The 20257-nt window shown below is 42.1% G+C and overlaps 2 protein-coding genes across 2 annotated transcripts in view; both read left to right on the top strand.

The window, feature by feature from the left end:
• Positions 1-2475, top strand: part of LOC125326651 — a 57013-nt gene extending 54538 nt beyond the window's left edge. Inside the window, exon 20 of the mRNA XM_048305110.1 lies at positions 614-2475. Within this exon, the coding sequence (XP_048161067.1) occupies positions 614-688 (75 nt within the window). The 3' untranslated portion in view covers positions 689-2475. The remainder of the gene's footprint in view (positions 1-613) is intronic.
• Positions 2476-6558: 4083 nt separating this feature from the next.
• Positions 6559-11288, top strand: LRAT (lecithin retinol acyltransferase). Its single transcript, XM_048302996.1, has 2 exons — positions 6559-7168; positions 7659-11288. Exons 1-2 carry the CDS (start codon positions 6626-6628, stop codon positions 7809-7811), a joined length of 696 nt encoding a protein of 231 aa, XP_048158953.1. The 5' UTR covers positions 6559-6625; the 3' UTR covers positions 7812-11288.
• Positions 11289-20257: the final 8969 nt, after the last annotated feature.

Consider the following 20257-nt stretch of genomic DNA (forward strand, 5'->3'; position numbering starts at 1 on the left):
CGTGGATTTAGTAGATAATTCTGATTGTTTCCGAGTATATACAGGAACCATGCACTGTACTACAACTCCTCATTTAGCCTATGCCTTCTGTAGTTAAAGTACTGATAAATAATACAAACATGAAAAACAGATGGATATGTCTTTTGTGTGGGTGATGTTACGTGAAAGTAACTTTTTTTTTTTTTTTGCAAGTGTACAATCTAAGTATTAAATATTTGTAACTTCTAAACCTGAAGATGAAATCCCAAGCAATGCCATGGCTACAGCAAAGCACAGCTGTGCTCATAGGCTCAGAAATGCTTGTGTGTGCAAATAATCTCAGCATAGTCAAGAAGACTGCTCACAGAATAAGGTGGTGCTATGTATGAATTAGATAGTAGAACTGAACCCCAAATAAATTGATTTTAGCACTAGGTACCAAATAAATGAAGAAACTGTCCAATCTATTCAGATTTGGATGCTTGAAAATTCAAAAAACTTAAAACAGACTGAATTCTCACACTGATTATAGGAAAAATACTCATGTTAAACCATTTTTTAAAACTTCTTTTAAAAAGGTGGTAGAATATTTAGATAGTAAAATTTAATGTTGGTTTGGTTCTTTTTCTTACAGGGTAAAGCACTTGGACAGATGCTGTTGGACTTCCAGATTAAAAATGTTCCTGATTTAAAATCACTGATAGAATAACAGGTGTTTAATATATATGCTTTTAACACTGAGTGGTGTGAAAACATGTTATAAACAAGAACTGGCTTCTTGAAGGAGATTTTTTTTTAAAGTTAAAGAGTAGAAATTTGACAGTTATTTTTCAGAGGCTTAGCTATATGGCACAGATTAGCAAATGTTTCAAGTAATACCAGACTAATAGCTTTATCTGTGCCTGATAACATTTCCTGTCTAGATAATACAGTGGATGAAGAATTAATTTATTTCTTAATCAAATTGCAACACGACATTTAATTAGGAGATGAGATAATCTTTGTTTCAAGATGGAAATTACCTCCTGTTGGGTTGATCTCTCTTTTCCTTCTCTCAGCCTTTATTTGAAAATCGAATGGACTGCTGTCCTGTCAGCTGTTTGTCCTGTGCAGTGAGTGAGCCTGGGTAACCTGCTCTGCACTGCTGGGAAGTCAGCACTGTCTGGTACTGGGGAACAGTTTTCCCTGCTGGGCAATAAAGTAATAATTGGTACTGTTATACAGTGACTGGTCGTAAATGCTGACCTTTGGTGGTGATCCACCAAACTTCCAGCACTTTCTCTGGTTAATGATAGACTTTGTTATTACATTTTCCAATATCTTTTACTAATTAATCCTTCAGTTGAAAGCACTGAGTAGTAGTAAATTGCAGATCTTAGTGTGGTAATAAATTTGAAGATGAGGAAAGGGGAGTCTGCCCGCTCACTCCTTCTTGTGATGGTGCAATCCTGGCACGGATGAAGCAGGGCTGGGTGGTGGAGGGATACCTGGTTTTGTTCCAGGGCTATTAAATCCTTGATTTGTGCAGCAGAGTCATGCCTGGATTAAGTTTATTTGACTGTCAATTGCATTGCCCTTGCCACAAAAATGTGTCTTCTGCTGTGAAGGAAAACCATGTTGAATGCAGTGTACTCTGTCTTTCTTCTGACTCCCAGTTACTACCTCTCCATCTCCCTTCCTGCACAATATGATTAGCATGTTCAAATTGGGATACTTCTTCACCTCATTAAAAAGAGACTTAAAAATCTGTATCATATTTTCTGGGACAACAACAAGGTGGAAATTCTGATAACTGTATTTTCTCTGCAGAAGCCATAAAAATATTACTCCACATGTTCAGGCATTTTATATTCAGAAATATTTTTTTTGTTTATTTTAGGGAGATTTTATTAATTTTTTAGTGCTGAAAAAATGAGGCATTACTAATACCAGACAAAATGATGGAAATAAGTTATTTTTGTAATGGTCACCAAACCTATCTGTTAGTTGTTCCTGAACTTCCAGTGCTATCACTGTTACTAATTTCCTAGCCTCTTGCTTGCTAATGAGTACTATGCAATAAATTGTTCCCACCTTTTCTGTGGTTTTGTTAATTTGAATTGAAGGTATCATAAATGAATGCTTTATCTATCTAAACACAATATTCCCTGAGCAAGTCATAGGTACTAGCCATGTATACAGCATGATTCAGTCAGGTTGTAAAAAATGAGTCATTACTTCATTGCAGAAAAATAGCCAAGTTAATAACTTCAAAGGGAAAATGGCATGCAGGTTTTATTATGTTTACAGTCATCGATTGTTAGAAAACTCTCCTTAATAATTTGAAAGCCTATTGGGAGGAAGTAAAAAAGAAAGTGATAGACCTCAGTAGCAAACCTACAAGGATAAAAAGGCTACAGTAAATATTTGCAGTTCACTCAATATGCTGTTTAAGTGACTCTGGAAATGTGTATGCAATAAGTTTCTGAATAAAAGTGAACATTTATAAAGTATAAATTTTTTTTAGTAATTTATGTTGTTTCTTCTACTGGAACAGAGTGATACTTAGTTCAAAGGTTCTTTGTTTGGGTTTGTTTGACTTGCCTGCAATTTCATGCATTGTCTTGCTGGTTCCCTTCTTTGTTCAGATTTTGTCTGTTCTGTCCCTAGTCTTTGTTAAATACAAAACCCAAAAGAGTAAATGATACTGTTTTCTGGAGAGCTGGTCACTTACAGCTCTATAATGGCAGCTGTAATTTGTTGAAAAGAATGATAGAGTGTTCAAATGGACTGGATGTGGGAATACAAAGGTGTTCATTTTTATCTCTGGAATAGCCCTTTTGGATGCTGTGAAACCATCCTTCACAAATGTATTTTCTGTCCATTATTTCTTTCAGCGCACCAGCTTAAACCAAATGGCATTACCTTTCAGATACTCTTCTTGCAAATTATACCCTCCAAAAATCCCTCTCCAAAGGCTTTATTCTCCTTGAATGTCTTAACATGTTTTGAATTCAGGAAACTATGCTTGTTTCAGCAGTCCCAAATGATCTAAAAGTAAAGCATGAGTAATTGAGAAAGGTTTGGTTAAATACAAGTTGTACACAAAGGTGAGCATGTATGCAGTCAGCATTGCTTTAACTTCAGTCAGTAAAAAATTCATTTTGCCTGCTTGTTAAACCAGGTCTGTTCCTCATATAGGCAAGAACTTACCCGTCTAATTCCCTGCCTTTCCTGCCTTTTCCCTACTGTGTTAGCTGTGAGAGCAGGATGGAAATAGTAATGTCTAGTGCATAAAATAAGGTTCCTTCTAATACAGGAGTTTCAGTGTAATGGAAACTGCCTTACACCTCTTACTGAAGTTTTTGTACTGTGGCTCATCTGCACTACTAAACAAAGGCTGCATTCTTACCTCTCAACAGCTTTCTTACTGCATTTCAGCTTAACTTTCAAAAATAAAGCATGGGTTTTATCATTAAATTATTCCACAACAGTTAGCAGTCCAAACAAGTACTTCCTCAATGTTTTTGGGTTTATATTTAATACTCCAAAGTGATTTTTTCACTTAAATTTGTGTACTGAAGGTACAAAAGCTGTTATACAAAAGTCACTGTGCCAGTGCTTGATGCACAAACAATGGGTATTTTTAGTTTTGCCATCTCCAGTCGAGATGTTTTTCCATCAAAATACATGTTTTCTTCCCCCTTTCAGATGAAAAATTATGGTAAGAATACCTTACATTGTGGTTGCACTGTGGAAGTTTGACAGTAATAGAAGTGCAACCCCTTGCGTTTTGAAGCCAAAAATGTTGGGTTGCAGGTTGCTTTTCAAGAATCTGAATAGTTTCATTCAGGAATTACTTTGTGTTGTGTTAAGTGCTTTACAGACAGTAATGCTCACAACAGTTGCAAGGTAGTGGCGAAGCATTACCTGGGTGGATTCCACAGACCTGTCTGCTCTGTAATGCCTTTTGGGCTTGTTCACTGGGGTTTCTGGGCTTGAGAGTGAGGGAGTGAGTGGTTGTGGGGGGAAGGAGGGAGAGAGGAAGCTCTTCAGTGCCTCAGGTATGAGGAAGTTACACTGCAGAAATGCCGCACCTTTCACCTTACTATTTTGAAACCCTCCCATGCAGTAAGACTGAATCTCCTTCTCATGGCAATCCCTCTTCTTCAATTTCATCCTTGTTTTCTTTCTGGATTTACTTGAAATGAACCCTGGTGATTTTGGGATGAAAGCTCACTGGCATGAAGAAAGCAAACAAAGGATGCCTCCACGTGAAAGATCCCATTGGGAAGTGTCTTTATCTGCCAGGGAGTTCAGCTGAATTCCTCTACCTTCCTTTGGACAGGAAAGAGAAACCTGAACGGTAGGACTGAAGCATCTACCACCTATATCAGCAACGACCATCCCTAGCTAGACAGCTTTAGGGAGTGGGGAGAGGGGGAATCTTGAGATGGCAGCACAGGGCAGAAATGGTGCTTATCCACACTGGAGGGAGACAGGAACCTTTCTATGCCAGGATTTTCTGTGGAGTTTGACAACCTTCTGTGGCTCCAGCTCTGGACCAGCTGCCGTGACCATCATCAAACAGGTGACACCCTTTATCAGGATGAGGTGTTTTAAATTTTTTTTTCCCTTGTCCATGAAAAAAATGCACTAGTTAAAGTTAGAAGTTCCTCCTTCTCCTCCACCCATTTTTATTTACTAAGAGAAAAAGCTTCAAACCTTACAAATATACTTTTTAGCATCTGTATTTGAAAATGTGCTGGTTTAATTACATAATTGTGTGGCTGGTGGCTAATCCACGGCGTTCCTGTACCAGCATCATAAGCTACATCTATAAGGTGTATCACTCTTTTTAAGTGATGTGATTTGAAGTATGCTTGAGAGATGTTAGCTTCTGTTGCATAAAAATTTGGCTGAGACTCCAGAGAAAAATCCCAAAGGCCTGATCACTCTGTTAAGTAGTGCTGGCGCTCTGGCCTGTAATCAGCAACTGAACAAGAGGTTGTGGTGGGCCCCTTTCTTTGCAGATGAAGCAAGATGAGGGTAGTCTTAGCTTCCCAGGAAGGTGCTCTCTGCTCCAAGCAGGAGGAAATGGGAGGGCACCAGCCATCATTTTTGTTGACAAGTAATGAGGTAACCCCCTCCCCTGAAATATTTTTTTACTGAGGAAGTGGGGAAACGTGCTTTTGCTTCATCAATAAGTTTTCATGTTTACAAGATCCTGAACCTTGGTTCAGTATCTGTGGTGGTAGAAGGCTCTCACCTGCTGGGTCCCTCACATCCCCTTTGCCTTCCGAATAGCAGAGCTGTTTGCTAATGGAAAGAAAAGGGATAGTGAACGTTTTCTCTTTTTTTGCTGGTGTGACCAAAGGGATTCTACAGCTCTGGGGTGGTCTAGAGATCTCATTCGTGTTCCACAGCGTTTAAAGTGACTGAGGAGAGAAAAATAACCTACTGTTTCAACGCGGTTTGCCTGTAGAGAGCTGCCAAGCTGTTACACACCAGCGCTCCTCTTCCCGTTTCCCCGTTTCGTATTTGGCATCCTGTGGTTACGGTGTTTGCCCGAGTTTAAAGGAAGATGCTCCAACAAACTTCTCCAGCATTCTTACAGGCATATCCCTTCCTCCTTCCCCCTCCCTCCGCCCGTTCCGCGTTTCTCAGAGGCGAAAGCTCCCCGCTGCAGCCGGAGAGCCAGCGCCGGGCCGGAGCGGCTGCGCCACGAACAAAGATCCATGGCAGCGGGCCCGGGGCGCGGCGGGGACTCGGTGAAAGGCTGCAGCCACGGCCACCTCCCCTGCCACTCTCCGCGCCCTGTCATCTTCCAGGTAAGATGAATGTCTGTCCCATCCATCATCCCGCCGCCCCCAAGGGGGCGGGAACCTGCTTGGTTACTGAAAGTTCCGAGCCCGATCGAGGCGGCATTGTTGACCTGACAGGGCTGCTCTTTTGTGGGATCCGTTGCCAGGATTTAGCATTTACATAATGGATTAGCATGAAACTGAACGCACGGGAATGCCGCTCTGCCGTTTCCCACTCTTTCTTAGCTGGCGGACTTTTGGGGCGAATTAATTTATAAATGTGACTTGCCGCTCTCCCTCGGAGACCTGTTTTCTTTCAGGGAAGACAGACGCTCCCCCTCCTGTCCCGCCGCCGTGCGAGCGCCGTGGCAGCCCGCCCGGCCACCCCCCGATCCGATCCCCGCTTGCCCATCGCGACTGCCGGCGCGGGTACCCGGCGCCCCTCAGAGGTCCCGCCGGCGGGGGAAGGTGCACGAAGCGGCTGTGGCCCCGGAAGCCCTTCGCTGCTCTCCCCGGGGCGGGCGAAGAGCTTTACACACACTTTTCCGTGCACTTCTACCTGGGCAGCGTTGGCGGTAGACGGGGCAGAGTTGCGGGCGGCTCCCGGCTCCAGGCTGCGGGCACCACGCCATCCCGAGGGCCGGGCAGACGCTACGGCCAGACCGGCGGTCACTGGCTCTGCTCAGGGTGCCGCCGCACCCCCAGTGAAGCCCGGCCGGTCCTCGGGGCGGGCGCTCCCCGTACGCCCCTCACCCGGTGGGCCGGCCCGGGTGCCCGCCCAGCCCCGCCCCGCCGGTATCTTAGAAAAGCGGTGCCGGGGGCTAGGAGCTGCTCGGAGGCACCGAGGGTTTCCCCCGCCGACCATGAAGAACCCGGTGCCGCAGGCGGCCTCGCTGCTGCTGGAGAAGCTGCTGCTCCTCGTCCACATCCGGCCGTTGCCCGCGGGCTCCGGCGGGGAAACGCCACCGCCTGCACCCAGCTACTACGACACCAGCTGCTTCAAGCGAGGAGACCTGCTGGAGGTGCCCCGCACGCTCTTCATCCACTTCGGCATTTACCTGGGCGAGAACCGCGTCGCTCACTTGATGCCCGATATCCTGCCCACTATCACCGGCGACCGTCGGCAGATCCAACAGGTGGTGACCAACAAGCGGCTCATCCTGGGCGTCATCGCCAGGACGGCCAGCGTCCGGGTGGACACGGTGGAGGACTTCGCTTACGGCGGCAGCATCCTGGTCAACCACATGGACCGGCTCTTCGAGGACCAGGTGCTGGGCAGCGAGGAGGCGGCCCACCGGGCGGAGGAGCTGGTGGGCACCACGGCCTACAGCCTGCTCTGGAACAACTGCGAACACTTCGTCACCCACTGCCGATACGGAGCCGCGGTCAGCTTCCAGACCGACAAGGTACGGCCCGGCCTGCGGCGGCGCTGCCCTTCCCCCGGCGACCCCGCTCGCCGGAGCTGGGCCGGGCACTGCCGCGGGCCCCGGGCGGGGGTGCCGCTACCGCCCGCCGGCCCGGCCGCCGCTGACGCCGCTCTTCCCGCAGCGGGCAGTGCCGCCGGCGCGGAGCTGCTCGGGACGGCGGCGGGCCCGGCCTCAGCTGGCTTCAAGCGGCGAGGAAAGCGAAGCTGAATTAGTAGAACAATGAATACGCTACTAGAATGCTCTGAAGTTACAGGTTCCAGCCGGAGCCACAGGCAGTACCGAGGCTGATGCTGGGCGTGATGCGGTGCCAGCCCGGCTCTTCCCTCTTGCCCTCTCTCCGGGGAGTCCCTGTGAGAGCTGGGGCAGCAACTGCTGCTCTGTCCCGAGAGTAGGCATCGCCAGCTCTGTAGTCAAAGCTTTCCTATTTAAATCTCATCTTTTGCACTTTTTCTTTTTTTTTTTTTTCCAGTTCTGTGAGACTGTGAAGATGATTATTCGGGACCAGAGGAGCGTGCTCGCATCCGTGCTTGTGGGACTAGCGTCAATAGTCTGCCTAGGTGTGGCACCCTCCACCACGCTCCCCACCATCTTCATTCCTTTCCTTCTGTGGATGGCTGGCTAACAGCCCTCCTGGAGGCTTCCATCCAGGATCTGTATATAAAATGTATACTACTGTATTTATGAAAGCACAGATTACTCACTGGCATCATGTAAAGTTTCTTAATTTTGTGCACCATTTTAAAATACAACTTAGTCTAGAACACAGTGCACAAGGCATAGCTTACTATGTAAGCCAAATAACAGATTTCCTGAAAATCTTGGTATATTTTAACACACCTTTAAATAATGAAAAAAGCAGGGTTGCGATGCAGTTCTGCTCCTTGTCTTTAGCCAGAAATTATTCTAATAACAACCTTCATGTTCTTCAGTTTCTTAGCTGCATACCTGAGTGCCATAACTATTAATAAAAATGGATGATGGAGTTCTACAAAGTGATGGAAATGGAGAACTGCTTACCTCTTCCTTTTATACATATAGTGTATATTCAGAAATTACTGTCTCCGTTCCTAAAATACTCCTTGGTGGAAATGCAAGTAAATTGGCTCTTTGTTGAGAGCAAAGAAGAAAAACCAGCCCTGGGCTGTGTGCTGCAGGAGCACATCTGGCCAGACCAGTTAAAGTCAGTTCCCTTCTGGGAAATGTTCAGAAATCTGTCACTTGTATTAATTGTCTAAACATTTACTACTGTATTGAACAACTTTTTAATTGGATTAGTGGTAAGGAAAGACAGCAATCCTCACCAAGTTCCTTGCCAGTGATAGTGGCTAATATGGCTAATAAAAATGGCTACAGAGGGATTTAGGAGCTATAGGAAGAAATTAGCTTGCGTTATGTCAACCAGTGATGTACAGATGTTGGACATTTCTGGCATTCCAGGGCACATGGCAGGGAGGAGGAGGACAGACCCGATTTAGTTCTTACTGTCCCTCAGCAGTGGAACCTGTGTAGGTACCATAAAGAATCAGGGAACATTGGAGCAGTTTCTGTGGTGGCTATATTGTGATTTTGGATATTGCCTTAAAACACTTTCTCAGTGAAAGACAGCGTGTCTTCCTATACTCATCTCTTGTAAGTATTCACTTTCAAGCCAGTAGCTGGTGCTAGAAATGTTTTATCTTCAATGCTGAGGCCTTTCAGTTTATCAAGAATGTGTAAAGTTGGATTTGAAATCACGTTCATGTTGGCAATTGTTTAAATGCTAAAAAACTGTATTTTTTTTTTTCTTAGCAAGGTCTTTTAGGTATGCAGATAAATTGTTATGCTCCTGGAATTGTTCAGCCTTGTGTGCATACATGCACTTCCTTGTTCACATGCTGTGCTTGCCTTCCTTTCTAGCCAAAGGCCAGTATGACAGTGTTTTCACCAAGGACTCAACCTCAGATTTACTTCTAGTAGTGGTGTGCAGTGTCCTGCCATCAGCTCTGTTACTGAAATGGCCACTTGCCCATTTTTAGAGTGACTCCTTTTAACTGTGCTATAAACCCCCTCCTCCTTCCCCTAGACCTTACAGGTGCTTGAAGATTGGATTTTTAGAACTGTGAGTCTACTTGACTGCTCTCTAATCATCATCTTCCGGCTGCTCCACCATGACCGACGAAGAATGTAAAGACTGGGGCGAAATTCCAGCTCATAGGAAAGAGCAGCATGACTCCTGCTGCCATCAAATAAGAGGGGATTTCAGCCCAACTTTCACTACATGTTCAATTGGCAGCCCAGCTCCAAGCAGCTGGATATCAATTACTGCTGGATCCTTGTAAACAGCTTCTATTCTGCTTTGAAAGATTGCAATGCTCAGTGTAACTGTTTCTGTTAAACTTTTGAAATTAAGGTGTTTTTTAATTAACATGAGTTACTTTTTCATAGTGTATGCATTAGTAATATTTACATAAACTCCAGCATGGTTTTTTCACTTGCTGTGAATAAGGCATGAGCTGTAGTCATTACTGTAATTATATAAATAATTTTTATTCATTTTAAAATGTCTATGGCCTCTTGAAATTGAGTATAATGCTGTAGCGTTACTCTTAAGATATCCCAGTAGGGTACAGAACAGGCCATTAACATGCAGTTACATGGTGTGTGATTACAGGTGGGCTTTTCCTTTACCCTTTATTTAATTGGGATTTACAAGAATTCCAGTAATTCTTACAATTCACATACACAATAAACAACGGGGTCATGACCAGTAACCAAATCACAAGTGGGACTGTTGGAAGGCAGAGAAATGTTCCTGCTCTAGCTTCAGTATCAAAGGACCAGTGCTCCTGTGCTGCCTAATGCTTTTGAGCAAGAAGCATCCAGACTGACTAATTTAGGATTTTCATAGGTGTCTACGAAAGAAATGAAAGCAGTTCCTTGCAGGCTTTCATTAGTAGAGAATTTCATTAGTAGAGAATTTTCCTTCAGCATATAAAGTTTTAAACTTATGAAATGCTATGAAATGGTCTAGAATGTCTTGCTGTATCCTTTCATCAAAGACAAGTAATAATGTAATAGGAACAGAAATTCAGCTACATGTTTAGGCATTTTTCCTACCAAATATAATTTTAGCAAAGATCTGGAAATTTCGTTAAAATCAGGCATGAGTCTAATCAGTCATACTCTGAGGAGAAAAACAAGACTAGCAGGCATGAATTTTCATGTTCAGCTCAGCGGGTGGTGTTTGTGCTCTGAAATATTTTGGTAAATGTCAGTGTCAACTTTTTTCTGTAATTGCTTGAGTAAAAATAAGCACTAGCTGGAGCGTTGCATTTCTTGAGCTCAACTGTGATGCCATTGAAATGAAGGAGCTAGTTATAATAAGAAAAACACAGAAAACTGGAGCAGTTCAGCTGTTGGGGAAATGTGTGTGCTTAGAAGTGAAATTGTTCATCGGTAACCGTAAGTGATGGTGATGGGGAGTGTAAATCCAGAGCCACAGCTCATTTTAGTGGGGGCTGTTTTGAGAAGCTGTGTGGTTAAACTAGAATACGTAATGAAGGAGTGTAACCATCACTCCTGTGCCGCTGGAAAACGCAAGTAATGAAGACATCAAGTTTAAAGGATAGATGTTTCACTTCAGGCTTTCCAAAGAAAACAAAATGAGTAAGGCTCAAAATGTTTTTAGAAAACCCTTGTTTAAAAGAAATAAAAAAGAGGTAAGTTGAAGTCAATGAAGACATTAGAACAGTGTGCTTTCTGGTTTTCTGTTTGCATTTATTTTAGCGTGGAACATAAATGATTACTCATTTTATGGTGAACAGTCATCTGCTGCTTGATTTCACTTTGCATTCTCCTGTGCTGAAGGAGAATGCTACGTATAAATACTGTTGAGAGTTTTATTGAAAACAAAATCATAGCAATACTTGTTAAAGTCTGAGCGGGTGGGGAAGAGGGGATTAAACTTGTGTGTGACTTGACATAGTCCAGACAGGTCTTAGAATGCAAACTTCAGCAGTGAGAAACATTAGAACTGTGATCTCTAAAAATGATATGGTGCTGTATTATTTATTGCATGTTCTCACATTAAATAAAGCATCACACACCACTGGATGATAAAGAACCGTGTTAGTCATTAGTTAGCATCTCCTTTATCCTATCCACTGAAAATAGAAAAAGTTCTTGGGTGGCTCGGAGCATTTCCTCATTATGCTTTGTAATAGCTTCAGACCTGATTCATCTGAGTACTTAACTGTCATGAATGAGCTTTCCGATGGGAAGTGAAGATAGAAAATCTTGGTAGTTTGAGAGTCTTTGCTGTAGTGCATTCCAGTCTCTTGTCAGCCTTACAAAAATCTTTCAGAGCATTGTGCTGGTAGAAGAAACAATCTTCTCTGCTGTAGGAATGGAACACTAAAAATATTTGAAGGCTCTTTGTGGCATAATTTCTTAAAAAAAATTATTCTGGTGTGTTTTGTGATGTAGCTTCAGTTCTGAAGTCAAGAGAACATTTAGGATATGGTCTTGAGTGCTCAGAGACTGTGAGAGAAGGGGGAGATCTTTAGGAGGCTTAAGTCAGAATTACATTGATTGCAGTACCACAGTTCTGTCTGTCACAAAACTGGGGATTTGGATTTACTGTTTCTGTGTCTCACAGGGTAGAAAACTTTCTGTAAGACTTTCTGTAGCTTTTTTATCTTCCCCCTGTTTATAAGAGAACTTTTTTTAGCCACGTGGCTTTGTTTCAAAAGTTGCTTCTTCTGTGTTGTGTATCTGTGAACTGTAAAACTGTTGGTGATAGTGTGATTTGAAACAAATCAGCTGCACAGTCCCCTACAACACACCTACAACTTGATGCTTGGTCTAAACAAAGCAGTGGTAGTGTGACAGACAGGTAATGTAGGTTTATTTTACTTGCAAGGGCAGGGCATATTAAGTGTGGTGAAGGAACAGTCAGTGAATGCAGAAGTGTGTGCCTGAAGACTCAGATGCTACTTCATTGGGTATGCAGGGCACAGTGTTGTGTCTGCCTTCCTGTCCCCAGCTGGAGTTTAGGCGGCTTGCAATGGGGTTGCATGTTAACACAGAGATTAAAAGGATTAACTTGCGTTCCCCTAAATTGAAGTATGCCATCAATGCCACTGGCAGTAGTCTAACCTAGTAAATAAAATGGGTGGTGGTCCATCTTCTGACTATGTGGTGGTACACTGTGACTCATGTATATAGCTGAACTACCCCACTGCTTCACCTCTAATGGCCAATGAGTAGCACTCCCTGGCCTGCCTTGACCCAAGGCATGCTCCCAGAGAGCACCAGTTGCCAGGTGCTGCAACTGGAATCATGCAAACAGCATCCATGCAAACATGGATGACTATGTACAAATGTGCAAACCTATTTTGTGACCTTGTTTAGCTGATTACCCTGGCCAAAATTTTAAGGTAGACATCCCCCTTTGTTACCCAAAACCTTGAACCCCTTCCTAACTAAGCAGCACTTTGAATGGAAACAGCAGTACCAATTCATAAAGAGTGAAAAAATGTGATGGTTAGAGCATTTCTGGGGATTTGGGAGACCTATTCCTAGGACCCTCTCAGTCCATCCTGCAGAAGTTCACAAGACTTTGGATAAGGCTATGAGGTGGCTACCCTTGACCTGTTCTATTTTTAGTCTCATGGTTAGGACAGTGATTATTGATTTTTTTTTATCAAGTCAGGCAACACCTTTGACTTTGAGTTAGGAGGGCAGAATGGCTCTCTGTCCACTCTGTGTTGGAACAGGCTCTATTTGGGATCTCCAAAGGAGGGTGTCACTTCTCATGGTCTATGGGCCCCAGTGATGTTCAGAATGGGAAATGGATCTCTAGGAGCAGTCAGAAACTGCTAAGATTGTCACAATGTCCAACTTTGACACAACACAAATTGAAGTAGTTAATAAAATTTTCAGGTAGAAATAAGGGAGAGACTATTATTTTTGATCAGAGGTCTGTTTGGTTACTGCACTGTTGCTTTCATTATAACAAATGCTTTTAGTTAAAGCAGATAACCTGCTGTACATCCCAAACTATTGGCTACAGTGTCTCCTTTTTAACTCTTTCCCATTTCTATAACCATGACGATAGTAATCTCTCTGATTTCTGGCTACCTCCAAGGCTTGGTTAATATTTGCATAAGGTTGTAGGTTTCTTGCATTGGACATACCCAATAAATAAAATGCATGGTTCCTCCCCAGAAGGCATCTTCTCTGCCTGTGAGAACAAGAGTTCTGTGAGGCTAAGGCGGCATACTATAGTATATAATTAAGAATACATTCAAATGAAGGGTTATGCTCTGCTAAACTTGCCAAGCCACCTTATCTTCTGTTTGTGCATAGTCTGAGACCTAACTCAGATTTGCATCCATGATCCTCGCAGTTTTGCAGAAAGTACCTGAACATTTCCATTTAGCACTGCACATAAACAGAGGGAGGGGTGGGTCTGCTACTCCTACACAGTAGGTAAAAGGTTAGTAAAAAAAAGTGAGGAAATGTGGATGTGAAGATAATGAGGAGTTTCCCGCACTCCTGCTGGAAATATCAGAGTTAGATATTAAACAGAGTAACATTGGCTATTTATATTTGCAGACTGAATTGTAGGTAGCTCCAAGTGAATATTCAGGAGAAGGGAGGCACCTGGTTTCAACCACTTCATTTAGTGTCTAAATGATGTGATAATGCACTGTGTAAGTAGCCTAGAGCCAAGGATGACTTGGTTGCCTCCAGAACCAGAAACAGCATGGCTGTGAAAAATGGAGCAGTGCATTTAGGCCTAGGGGGAGGCAGCTGTTCAGCTCAGCACCATCTATCCCAGCTCTGCCTCTTTTGGAACCTGAAGAGATAGCATTTCATGACCCTGTCCTGTATTGCAGTCATACCTGCTCACCTGAAGCAAGAGATCTGAATCGTGCAGATACACTCCAGACTGTTTAAATTCCATCACAAGCCTCATTTTATTAATGGGTGACTTTATACAGCTTGCAGCTCTGACAGTATCTCAGGAGTCCCTTCCAAAGTATCTCATTCTTCCCAAACTTTGGAAGAGGAACCTGAAGGTCTCAGGGCTGCAAATCATCTCAGACTGTCAAGTGTGTAAGGTTGCAATGCCCTGAAGTATACATGAAGATGTAGCCTGTGATATCCACAGTCATGTTACCACATCCCATTCTTCCGCTTTTCATCAACCTTGGGATGCAGACAAACCTCAGTACCTCTGTAAATACAAATGTGTAATAAACTAGGACATGGCCTTGATAAATAGATAAAAATAACATTTCTTCATCCAGTACATCAGCCATTTATCATGGATGATTGCATGGTAAAGACAGCAGTTTGTACTCTTCTTTTAGTTACTACTCCCAATTTCCAGCAGCAAGTAGGTTTGGTCGCACTGTATGCAAGCAAGAACCACTCCACTCTACAAGTAACTATTTTAGAATGACAGTTTCATCATGTATTGACAGACAGGGTGTAGGCTGGGAATAATGTCTTTTCAAAAACTTGCCCAGAAAAAGCAGTAATTCTGCTTGGCTGATGAACTGAAATTCCAACAAGGAACAGAGCGTTTCTATTTCTGATGTCTTTGAGCAGCTCCAGTAACTGCGTTAAAGCATTGAGAACTGCACAGGCAGTAGAGCTGATGCATAGTCATAAAGTGTGTTTCAAAGTTATAATGAGGTTTTTATGACTTGCAAAGAGATTTTTACTAGCAAGCTGAAAATATCCACCCAAACCAGTTACAGAAGTTACTTTCCCTCAGTAATTTTCTAGTTTGCATTTTTCCTTTTGGGGAATGTTTGCATTAAAAGCTCTCTAACAGACAGTACTAAATCCTGAAATTAAATACAAATTTGTGGTTGCAAAAAGAGTCCGTTCTTATGGGAAAGACAGTGGATTTGTGACATTAACTGTGAGTTCTGTGTATAACTGAGCACAAAGGGAACATGGGGTGTAAGCAAGATATCTATTAATACGAAAAACCATTTGACCCTAATTAAAAAAAAATCGTAAGAGAAGTTCCTTATAAAAAAAGTTGCTTAATTAGGACTGCACAGTTAAAAGTTATACAATTAGATCTATCATTAAGTAGTACTTCAGTCTTCTTTATTACTACAGCATCACTGGGTTATGTTTCTTCCAGCTAAAACCAACAGGAGCTTTGTTACTGTATTCATAGAGAGCAAAATTAAATATGAAATATTGCCACCAATTCCCTGACCTCTCCAAAATCTTGTAGCTGTGAAAATTTAATAATGATGTTCTGAAATGAACCCCCAGTAACAATGAACTTTACACAGAATTATGAAGAATCCTACACATCAAAAACTTTGCAGCTTTTTTTTTTTCTGTGTGGTTTTTCAAATCTTTTTAGGCAGCTATCTACAGATCGTTTTGCACTGCCACCATTGTTTCTATGAAGTTTTTTGTTGGTCTAGGCAATGCATCCTTCAGCTGGCTTCTGAGATTTTTTTTCTATGAACAAAGCTATTCCCATTATTATTTAGGAAAACTGGACTCTCAGTCCAGAGCTGCAGCAAGACAACCAGACACTGTTAACAACTTTACTGTCTTTGAGCACCTTGAGCTTATAGATGAGGGCCAAATTTTTACCATCAGAGGAAACAGGGAATGACCTTGGCAATATCTAAAAGTCAGTTTAGCAAAGTATCATTCTCCAATGAGCAACAGTGAGCACTTGGGGACAGGGTACAGGTACAGATAGATTCTTGATATGTTCTCAAAAGTTTACAATTTGCAAACTTACAGCTTTAAAGCTTGAATTAATTTCATCGTGTTTAATACTCTTACCCTGTGTGAACTTACTCCATTTTTGGTTTATCAGCCTGACCTTAGAAAGGCTCTATGGCAAGATAAATTATGACATATGAAAAAACACTTTTTAATTTTTTTTTTCCTTACTTTAGCTGCCCCTCCCCTTCTTGTACTACAGGGAACAATGAATAATCATTTGCATCACTTTTTTTCCACTTACAGTCTTACAGCTCAGATATTCCTGATGTGAAAATCAGAGTTTTTGCTGTTTCCATAAATTTGTACTTTGGGAAACAGCTCATTTGGCACCATCTTTCTAGTACCATGGCTGCCCTCCAAAATTTACTACACAATACACTTCTTAGTCCAACAGTATCATCCTGGATCTTTAGAGTTGAACACACATATCCTTCAGCTGTTACTTGGCATTTACTCATGTGTGCTAAAATGCCTTTTACTGTATCCTCAGTTTAGGACTAATGTGAGGCTCTGTTCCTTTAAAAAAAGAAATATCTTATTTTGAAAACTGATCTATCACTTTTGTGTTGAATATTACTACAACTTTTTTTTCCCCTATAGCCTAATTCCTCAAAAGACCCTTTCTTTATCACCTACCATTTCTCTCTCTGGCAAATGCCTGGCTTTTAATATATTTTAACTAGGCTTTACTACTACTACTACTACTACTACTACTACTACTATTATTGTTATTGTTATTGTTATTATTAACTTTTATGTTAGCAAGGTGATCCTCTGAATCTATTTTAACCTGGGTCCTCAGGGCTTTCTATGTAATTAGCTTGTGCACCTTGTTTGGATAAGAGATAGCCTTTCTGAAGTGTGGCACTTGTAGTATTATTAGAGAGTGTTCAAAGAAGGGCCAGGAAGATGGTGAAGGGTCTGGAGGGGAAGTCATACAAGGAGCAGCTGAGGTCACTTAGTTTGGCCTAGAGAAGAGACTGAGGGAAGACCTCATTGTGATCTATAGCTTCCTTGTGAGTGGACGAGGAGGGGCAGACACCGATCTCTGTGGTGCCCAGTGACAGGACTCAAGGGAACAGCCTGAAGTTGTGTCAGGGAGGTTTAGGTTGGATATTAGGAAAAGGTTCTTCCCCCAGAGGGTGGCTGCACACTGGAACAGGCTCCACAGGGAAGTGGTCACGGCACCAAGCCCAGAGTTCCAGAAGCATTTGGACAACGCTCTCAGGCACATGGTGTGACTCTTGGGGTGGTCCTGTGCAGGGCCAGGAGTTGGAATCAATGATCCTTGTGGGTTCCTTCCAACTCAGGATACTCTATGATTCTGTAAGTCTTTGCCTTTGCTTGCCCCAGCTCATGTCCTCCTGGGCCGGAGGTGCGGCGAGGCAGGCAGCGCCTCCCCAGCGTCCAGTGTGGAGACGAGCGTCGAAAAATCCCAACTCCATCACCACCAACTCCATCACCACCAACTCCACGTGGTGTGAAGAGAGTTGCAGCATGTCCCGGCTGCCGGGAAAAGGGGAGCGGAACTCCTTCAAAATGACAACTGCAGCGGCTGACCAAGCGCCTTTTAAGATAACATACTCCCACCTAGTGGCTCTCTTAAGAGTCAGGAAAATGCACTGTCTCCAGCAAATTGTGACGTTAACTCGCATATAAAGAATATGTCAGATATTTACTAAGTCGATGTAACCCTCAGTAGGTCTAGAAATTTTGATTTTGAATTCCTGTTTCACTACTGTAATATCTGACCAGAAATCAGGAAGGAACAGTTAAGCTGCATAACGCTGATTTTGTGTATAGTTACTCATGATGTAGTTAGTTATTCTTAGTTTAGTTTTTCACCACAGTTTTGGTTGTGTCACTAGGCTTTCTAGGAAACACAATAGCTAGATACAGAAAAGCACTTAAAAAAACATTTGCAGAGAAATAGAAAACTGAGCAGGAACTTTGTCTGATCTTTGCAAGCCTTTCGGTGAGGACTGAGACACTAGTGGTGTGAGGAAGGAAGCCTGCTTCGTAGTTCTTTGTGTTTCTGTGAAGAAAATTCTGCTTTCAAGGTTGTTGCAGCAGTAGCCATTTTCTCGCCAATCCTCTTCAATTCCTCCTCCACAGAGGTGAGGAGGACATACGTCTGTGTCAGAATGCTTTTGAAACATCTGCCTAAAAAGCAGACTGGAAAGCATTCTGTGATGGTGGAACATCAAAAGACTGCAGTGCTGTAGGACAGGATTCTCCATCTCCCTTGCCCCTTCCCTCCTCCCTGTCCTTTCCTCACTTCTCTTTCCTGATATTCACCACTTTTTCCACCAACCCTTTGTGGTGTTACTTTTCCCAGCAGTTCCCATCTGCTCCTTCCCTCTCAGGCTTAGCTGTATTGCCAGAAAACTGCTATTTTGCTCAGTGATAAAAGGTACGGCTTTGTCGTGAAGGCCCCAGGTTTTTAGAGAGAGCAGAAAGCAATAGTTCTGGTGGTAATGAGGGGAAAAACAAGAAAAGAGATTTTATACATTTTGTTAATGCACATTTTACATCACACTTGGCAATACTGGCTTAAAATTGATTTAATTCAATTTACGTCAGTGCAATTGCTGACATTTGTACTCATCGAAGTGAAGACAGAACTTGCTCTAGGATCCATTTTTTCATCTTCATTGCATATCTGCATGTTAAAATCATGTGGCATGTGTCTCAAAGTGGTCTACCAGAAAAGGAACACTGTATTTTCTACAGTTAATATTCTGTTCCTCCAAATGCTCATTTCAGCAGTATTAGATCTTGTAATTTTATAATTTAAAAAGGCAGAAATATATATATAATTTTTAAGGCACAAAGCTGAATGAGAACAAACCATGCTTTTCAAGAAAAAAGACCCTTTAGGCACTAGCATGCCTTGTTAGGAGGATCCTAATAAACAAGCATTGCAGTGCCTGATAAAATGAAACTCAAAATAAAATGGACTGATTGACTGAAATGAACTCTTTCCAGACAGCTTACTATAATTAGATTTATAATCATATTATGTCTAGGTTTTCTACAGAGACCTTTGTCTAAACTTCAAAGGATGTCTGCTTCCTTTTAAAGTATTTCTACTACCTACTTATCAAACCTGTCAGAGTGCACAGAAATACTACATACCCTCTTTTCCTGCTCCAGGCCATAGTAAAATTTACACTAACAAAAAAAAGCTAATGCTTCTATTAAAGTACATTACAACTGCAGCAATAGCCCATGCCAGGAATATGTATGCTGAGACTTGCTAGCATTCCAATAAAACAGAAGTGAAATATCAAGGACTTCTGTGTTACAGCTACCTAAAATAACTTAGAAGGAAAAGCACTGTCTGGTGCAGTGCTATAAAATAAAATGTGTAAGTAAAAGACCTCTTTCACATTTTCAAATCCAGCCAAAGGAATCTACGTCATAATCTTGGCAAGACTCTGCCCTCATTCCTCATCCATCAGATTTGTGAGAGTTTCAACTAGACATTAGTGAGGAAACTAACTCAGTGTTAATAGGAGCTGTATAAAGCTTTGGGGCAAATAGTATATTATTTGCAATTAAAAGTAATTTTCTAAGCAGAATTGGTGCCAAATGCCTTTTGGTAAATTGCTGTAATTCTTGTAAAATAATCCTAAAATAAGTTTCTATTTATCAGTTTGAAAGATAAACAGCTATGTCCCAAGGTACTGATTCAATAGAGCAATAAAGAAATAAATGCTGTGATAAATACCAAAACGTGTTTGGGGCCTGGTTCTTTTTTCCCATCCTTTCATAAAAGTTCATTAAAAACAAGTGAATAAAACTTTCAGGTGTTTAAAATCTCTTCAGAAGACCTGAAATTATCTGATATAGTTCCTAATTTAATAAAAAATATTGCATTCCCCTGTAAATCATGTCTTCATCAGAAAAAAGAATTCAAATGCTCAGCTCAGACTTTATTATGAGTCACAGCAAAATCCAAGAAAAATACAGGTTATAAACAGTTGTTCTTAGTAAAGCCTAATTATAGTGAACAGTCAGATTGTCAAAGAAAAGCAGCTAGCACCTGGGGCGAGGGTGTACTGATACCCAATTAGCACATGGGGAACAAAGGAAGAAAAGGATAATTAATCTCTTTTAGAAAGGCAGGGGTCTTTAGCTCCTATGTTCGCTTTTGATGTTTAATAAGAGAAATAAACATTGAATACTTTTATTTTTATATTCTCTTTTATTCCTGCCATTAAGTGAAAAACCTGATTGCAAATTTGTATGTTTTCCTCGGGGCCTTCTGCTGGAGCAGCACAGTCATTTTTACTCCGGAAATGG

This window comes from Corvus hawaiiensis, chromosome 5 (assembly GCF_020740725.1).
Source record: "Corvus hawaiiensis isolate bCorHaw1 chromosome 5, bCorHaw1.pri.cur, whole genome shotgun sequence".
Lineage (NCBI taxonomy): Eukaryota > Metazoa > Chordata > Aves > Passeriformes > Corvidae > Corvus > Corvus hawaiiensis.

What these genes read in the sequence shown, in the direction of transcription:
- LRAT (XM_048302996.1), top strand. Translation starts at nt 6,626, where the DNA reads ATGAAGAACCCGGTGCCGCAGGCGGCCTCGCTGCTGCTGGAGAAGCTG. An exon ending in TCAGCTTCCAGACCGACAAG is followed by an intron (nt 7,169 to 7,658) that starts GTACGGCCCGGC and finishes TTTTTTTTCCAG; the next exon opens with TTCTGTGAGACTGTGAAGAT.